At 43.1% G+C, this 7,491-nt stretch overlaps 1 protein-coding gene across 1 annotated transcript in view; it reads right to left on the bottom strand.

Moving 5' to 3' along the window:
• Positions 1-5,824, bottom strand: part of LOC137036369 (von Willebrand factor A domain-containing protein 5A-like) — a 12,401-nt gene extending 6,577 nt beyond the window's left edge. The window contains exons 1-10 of the mRNA XM_067410538.1: positions 5,782-5,824; positions 5,474-5,676; positions 4,647-4,869; positions 2,733-2,887; positions 1,795-1,909; positions 676-851; positions 513-601; positions 279-423; positions 115-194; positions 1-29 (exon numbers count right to left, since the gene is read on the bottom strand). The exon at positions 1-29 is cut by the window's left edge and continues 86 nt beyond it. Of these exons, the coding sequence (XP_067266639.1) occupies positions 1-29; positions 115-194; positions 279-423; positions 513-601; positions 676-851; positions 1,795-1,909; positions 2,733-2,887; positions 4,647-4,869; positions 5,474-5,676; positions 5,782-5,824 (1,258 nt within the window). The remainder of the gene's footprint in view (positions 30-114; positions 195-278; positions 424-512; positions 602-675; positions 852-1,794; positions 1,910-2,732; positions 2,888-4,646; positions 4,870-5,473; positions 5,677-5,781) is intronic.
• Positions 5,825-7,491: the final 1,667 nt, after the last annotated feature.

Below are 7,491 nucleotides of genomic sequence, written 5' to 3'. Positions count from 1 at the left end.
CACCCTCACCGATCCCGAAGGAGAAACACCTGAAGACAGGAGAACACAATCAGCTGACATGAGCTAAACGCTGTGATGTCAGTAGATGAGGAGGAGTGAGACGAGCGCACCCACCTGTGAGAGTAGACGTGAATCTTCACCAGGTCCAGCACCTCTTTAGTGTTCCACACCTCTCCATCCGTGAAGATGAACAGCTGAGAGAGAATCAGTGTCAGGCTGAGGAAACACCTCACCGACGTTCAGAACGAGTGTTTGATGATTAATATGATTGGCTGTACCTGTCGGGGGTGATCCGGGTGACAGGGCTGACTGTAGATGTGTTTCAGCGGCTGGAGGATCTCTGTGCCGCCCATGTCTGCATCCATGTCCTTTACTCTCCGTAGAGCCTCTTCCATTGTGTCCTCGCTGTACACAACACTCTGACTGCAACGACACACACCACAGTCTCTCACAACACCACACTAACCAGCATCAGATCATTCCTGAAGAACAACTAACATCTGGATACTGACGGGAAGAAGGACTCAAAGTGAGAGCCGAATCCATAGATGTTGAAGTAGCATCCCATGGGCAGACTCTTCAGCAGCAGCAGCAGCGTGTCCTACAGAGACACATGCACAGATGAGACTCAGCACATCTCAATAAATCTGTCCGATCTCAAATCATAAATCTTACTCTTGCACTTTCGATGCGCATCTGTACGTCTTTCCCATGATGCATCACGCTGCCCATACTGCCGGATCTGTCGACCACAAAAACAAACTCGCCTTGAGACGCCAATGATGACATTATGTCTGCAGGGAACTCTGGGTACAAACTGATCATGAGCACCGGGTCGCCCATCAGAGAGCCTGAAACAGAAACGGTGTGAACAGAGTAAGAGACTGAACTCAGTATGACCCGTGTTACACCGTACGACAGTCTCCGTCCTGCAGAGCGAATCAAACGACCTGAACAACTGTAGGAGCCTTATTTAGATTCTTGTGCACTAGTAAAAAAATGAGATTTAATTTAGGGTTAGTTTAATTTAGTAATTTTCTATTTCAAAATATTATGATTTAAATATATAAAGAAATTTTATTTTTTTGTTTAATACTTGGACTAACCTGTTTACTAATTACTAATTTACTTTCTACTCCTCGACACGTCACTACGGCGCGAAGTGCAAGTCTTCATAGCCGGTCAGAATTGTTTGGCAGGAACAGGTTAGAGGGTGGAGAGCAATCGCGTGCTCACACTCGTATTTACAATTTTGAAAGTTCCATTTTGTATTTTTGTTTGGAAAGTAAACCGGAGATTGTGATTAATAAATTAGTTTTTTTTTTTTTTAATGACTGCATCTCCGTCCGTGCTTTATGGACATGTGTATGTGAATATACTCCTCCACCAACCTCAAGGGCTAAAGAAAGATGTTAAAGATTAGCCATCAGAACAAATAATCAAGCCCTGTGTCCAAACTTACACACCTGCACACACACATGAACCTCTTTTTTCTGTAATACAGTAGGAAGAATTGTTAATTGTGCAAATGAAATGTGGAGTATATAGATGAGGGTGTAAACTGTGGCAGGGTGACAAAATCAGTCTTTAATCGCTTAAACACAAACACCAAGACGTCCTGACAATATCCGATATTTCACATTGCAGTCATGAAGCTCCTGTGAACCGTCAACGGAGCGACTGTCTTCATGCCTACGATGACTTAATTTTTGTCCTAGAGTTGGACTAACCCTTTAACTCACACAGACGTATATTTACAGCATACTGAATTAATTTACAAACAAAAACAAGTACCTGGCTGAGCCTCGGATGCTCCGGCCTCCATGACAACAGTGGGATGATGGGTATTCTCATAGTACAGAAGCAGCTCAACATCCTTATCAAACCGGTGACCAGCACTCAGATTCACCTGCACACACCATTACAGGCTTCCTGAAACTGTGACGTTAAGTGCATAAAAAACAAAGTGTGTTACACACACTCACACTCACACACTCACACACACACTCACACACTCACACACTCACACACTCACACACTCACACACTCACACACTCACACACACACACACACACACACTCACACACTCACACACTCACACACTCACACACTCACACACTCACACACACACACACACACACACACACTCACACACTCACACACTCACACACTCACACACACACACTCACACACACACACACACACACACACACACACACACACACTCACACACTCACACACACACACACTCACACACTCACACACTCACACACTCACACACTCACACACTCACACACTCACACACTCACACACTCACACACACTCACACACTCACACACACACACACACTCACACACTCACACACACACACACTCACACACACACACACACACTCACACACTCACACACTCACACACACTCACACACTCACACACACACACACTCACACACTCACACACTCACACACTCACACACTCACACACACACACACTCACACACTCACACACTCACACACTCACACACACTCACACACTCACACACTCACACACACTCACACACTCACACACTCACACACACACACACACTCACACACTCACACACTCACACACTCACACACTCACACACTCACACACACACACACTCACACACTCACACACTCACACACTCACACACACTCACACACTCACACACACACACACACTCACACACTCACACACTCACACACTCAGTACCGTGGCGTGAGTGTGGTCAGAGTCGAGGAACATCAGAGGATCCAGAGGGCAGTTGGACTCCAGTCTGGAGATGCGGTCTGAAGATCTCACTTCGACACTCAGAGACAGTGTGTACGGAATAACACATGCTGAGGAAACTTCTGGAACACCGGCGGCTGAAGCGGAGAGAAACACACGGACAAACAGAGCCGATTCGACCGCTGAACACTAAAGCACTGCACTACATCTGATTACCATCATCAGAATGATTTCTGAAGGATCATGTGACACTGGAGTAATGATGCTGAAAATTCAGCTTTGATCACAGGAATAAATTACACTTTACTGTATATTCACATAGAAAACAGCTGATTTACATTTATATTATATTTCAAAGTTTTTACTAGGTGAACAGAAGAGTCTTTTGACCGGTAGTGTAATTGTCAGGGGAAGTAAGAGGTTTGACCACATCATTCACTATGCTTTCTGGGAAGAATAGTTTCATAAAAAGATGCAAAGTTTTGTACTTTTGTTTTGGTTTAGTTTTCAAAACTTTGCTGCTTTAAAGGGTCATGAAACCCCAAAACACTTTTGTTGAGATGTAAACAGATAAGTATAGGCTGCACATCATTGAAAACACTAAAGGTACTCATTAATGTTATTCATAAGTGAAAAATAGTTATTTTTGCATTTTTCAGAGCGAGTTAGTCTTCCAGTTTGAAAAGCTGAGTCGGAGCAACTTCACAAAATCTGACGTCATCGTGTGCTTTCGAACTGGTCGAACATGCTGACGTAGACCGTTTCGAGCAATTCTCGACATATATTCATGACATAAAGCTCATTTAATCCAATCACTGCGCTGTAGTATGCATAAGATTATAATTGCGGTATTATGCATGAGGAAGCATCACTTCTCTCGCCTCGTTTCTTGCCATTCAGAGACGTATTGTTGGTGTTCGTTTCCTCAGTGCCACAACACAATGTGTTTTCCTGCGACGCACCAGAGCAGAGGTTTGTGTGCCTGTGGATTGTTTTGCTGTAATCTACCAGCACAAATGGAAAATATGTTCGCGTGAGATCGCATTACAGCGGAGAATTCAAATGTCACAAAAGTGCGGCTCATTCTCCTCTGCCGCTCTAGCTGCGTTCAAACACGCGAGCCGTAGGCTGTTTCCCTCAGCACAGCAGCACATGAGTGCTTGTATTTTGCTCGCGATGCGGTCAGAACTGGAGTTTGAATACGAACACATGAAAAATACGACTGTTATTATGATATACGGGCAGAGCGCGCATACGCTCTGTTTCAGCGCGGAGCTCCGCGGTGAGTTTAATAACACTAGCCACGTGGCTCATAGCTCATACAGAATAAAGTATCCGTGTTTAAAGTTTTAATTTCACACATTCTCCTGCACCAAACATTAACCAGCACGGTGTAGTTATGCACACATATTTCATCAAGTCTTCTTCAAATGAATTATATGTGCAAACTGAACTGATACAGTGGTGTAGCCTATCTGAACGGGTTAGACTGATTTTGAGACTGCAGTGCTCGTAAACGTAATCAAAGTAACCTATTATTAGCCCTACTAAATATTCTTTCACATTTCTCCCTTGTGCTTGGGAGTTTGTGGTCATTTTCTCCGTGCTCATATATTAATATTCATTATTCTGTATAATGAGTGTGTTCAATGTCTGTGTTTCATTGGCTGTTCTCTCCCTCTTCTCCCCCTCTACACTCCCTCTTTTCCAGAGCTTTACACGCCCATTTTTACAGACTTTTTTGTGCTTTGAGGTGTGAACAACCAGGGTAAAACAGGGCCCTTTAAATCGAACATAAATCCTGTAGAAATACACAAATGGAAAAGCATGTGTGTAATTACGCCACAGAAGATGATCATGATCTGAGTGTGTGTGTTGAAGTCATGTGATCTGCACCTGTGGGTGTGTATCTGGGGTTGAGTACAGCCGGCAGACAGAAGCGCAGGGCGTGGTCGGCCTGAACGCTGAGCTCCATCACATAGACGATGGTGATGACGGCGTTCTGACCCGGAGACAAACACCCGACACTCAGTTTGAACACATCCCAACTCTCACTGCTCTCTTCCAGCAGAAACGCCTGCTGACCCGAACTCACAGCCTCATCATACTGATCCCGCGCCTGCGAGAGATAAACACATCCATAACCACAAACACCAGAACAACCTGTGTGTTCCCAAAGCCAACTATGGTCGCAAGATCCGTCGTAACCAACAGAGTTCAATGGGACTTGCGACCAAGAAGGCATTGGGAAACGCACCCCTGGGCATTTCTGTCTGATCTCAGCAGTCTGAGCTGAACATTTCAATTTTTTATTGTTCTCAAACTTCTCAGGACAAGTGTCATGTTTGCTTTGTGTATGCTTATGCCATAATTTGATTAATATTGCTGTATTTCAGGTAAATCATGATGCTGCAAGAGCCTCATTAGACCTTTGACTGGCCCTTCGCAGATCTGTGGAAAAATGTTCATTGTTTTCTAATGGTTTAAATTCCTGGGGTCACCGGAGGGCCTCCTCAACTATATCAGAACCGGTGAGATTTATAACTGATTTCAGACATTCAGAACAGAGATACTTTACATACAGAAGCCTTAAGAGGCACATCAACCAAAAACGTTTTATTCAAAGGCTTAGGGACACTGTGGCAAAAGTAAGTTCAGCTCCAGAGCAGGAATCAAACACTGTCACAGATTAAACACAGCAGTCACAGAGAGTCTCGACTCACGCTCTGTTTGTCCTGCAGCTCCGCCACGATCTCCTGCTCTCCGATCCGGGCACTGAAGTGGCACACGGCAGCGTCGGCGGGCAGCGGGAAGACGAACACGGCCTCCAGGGGGCGCTCCTCCTCATTGACATACTGCAGACTGGAGCTGACGGACACCACGTGATTCTTAACCTGCAGCTGCACTGAGATGCTATTCAGAGGAACTGAAACACACAAACATCAGAAGATCTGCACCTGCTGCTTTAATTAAGAGACACAATATAAGCAGTTAAAGCTGTAATTATGAGGAGGAAGTGGAGAGTTTATACCTGGCTCATTTTTTTCAGACACGAGACCACAGCAGTTCACCATCCTGACCCTCTGAGAACAAACCAGCTTTATATTATATTTCATGAGTCTGTTTCGACATAAAACAGGACTATAGCCTATTCCATATAATCTGCTGCAAGATAAAGACTCGTTTTGTAATATCGTAAATACAGTAAATATAAGAATTATAGTAAGTCATTACCATTTTAAAAGTGCAATTAGGAATTAAAGAATAGTTCATAAGAAACTTAAAGCGATCTTCTTTGCCTTCTTACAAAGTGAAACATGTCTTACTGTTTTTTATAAGTCCTCAGCGATCGACTCAATAAATAGTAAATAATCGACTCAGTAAATAAGATGAAAACGACGTGTCAAAAGTTTCACTCAGAGTCTGAATCACTGAATCAGCGCAGCAGCAGCTTTAAAGAGAAGCCGCGGGCGAAAGGCGTGTCTCATGAATATTAAGTAGGTTACGTCATGGGCGGGCCAACGCGTCATCTTATTTACCCTCGTGTTTAATATTCACGCTGATCAGATGATCAGAGATTCACAAACCAATATTATTAAATTGTGATTTTTACCTGGTTATTTAAAAGCACTAAGAGTGTCATTTGGACAGTTCAAAAAATTGTTAAATGTTCCGCTCAGTATATAGACTTTGACGTGATGTTTACAGTCATTGCATTAGTTTTGGAACATTAGGGGTCAGGGGTCATGGTACTGGACAAGTGGTTGGTTGAAAGCACTCAGTTTCCTCGCAATGGACTGGTAATCTGACCATTTGAGGCAAAAATGTGTAAATGTGTATCTGACATCTGTCTGATGTCAGTCTCTGGATTATAATTAACAGTTGTTTAAGAAAAAGGACAATTTTAGCAAGTTAACCTGGATGGATTGAATTTTCAAATAACACAAATAAGACATTAGACTGGAAAAATGACAGCATGGACAGCAGATGACCGATGACTGCAGATTCTGCTTCAGTGTGATGAGGTGAGATGGAGGGATGTGGCAGATATTGGATGTTAAAGGGATTTCACAACAGTGTTATCATGAAGACCAGAACACTTTAAATGTCTCAAGATGGCAGTCTTATCCTGCAGATATGATTACATTAATGAAAAGTTTTTCTCACCACTAGCAAGTGCTTCGGTGAGGATAACAGCAGTTTAGATCTGATCAGAGTCATGTGATCATCTGTCACGAGCAGCCAGTCTTCAATCTTTAATGCTTTTCATAGACGTCAAGTCCAGAAAAAATGCCTTGACTCCTTCTTATGAGCGAAGAATGCATAAAGCGCCAGTCGCTCAAAGAACGAAAAACAAAAGAACAGAAGAATCTGTCCGGAGGAACGCAGTGCTTCATCTCGTCTGTTGCGCTGGAATGACTGATCTGGCTGGGAACGAGAGTAAATCCATACAGGACAAACCCGACAGATGCAGTAAAACACTGATACATGATCAGGAATATTCATTTATTCAGATTAAAATATGCACAGTGAAAGATTCAGCAGGAATCAAATATTTTACAATAATAAATCATCAAATAGCTAAATTAATCTCACAAGAACCAGAATGTGTTCAATTACTGCTCAAAGTTCAGGTTATGCTGATGTTCTGAAAACGCATGTAATAATTGTCTTTATAATCTGGCAGAGCTTTAAAAAAAAACTCTAAAACTGAAACTCCCTGAAACTCCCTAACTCTTCC

Source organism: Chanodichthys erythropterus, chromosome 1 (genome assembly GCF_024489055.1).
Source record: "Chanodichthys erythropterus isolate Z2021 chromosome 1, ASM2448905v1, whole genome shotgun sequence".
In the NCBI taxonomy this organism is placed as follows: Eukaryota; Metazoa; Chordata; class Actinopteri; order Cypriniformes; family Xenocyprididae; genus Chanodichthys; species Chanodichthys erythropterus.
Note: the sequence above shows the minus strand (reverse complement) of the source record. Positions and strands in the feature narration are given on the sequence as shown.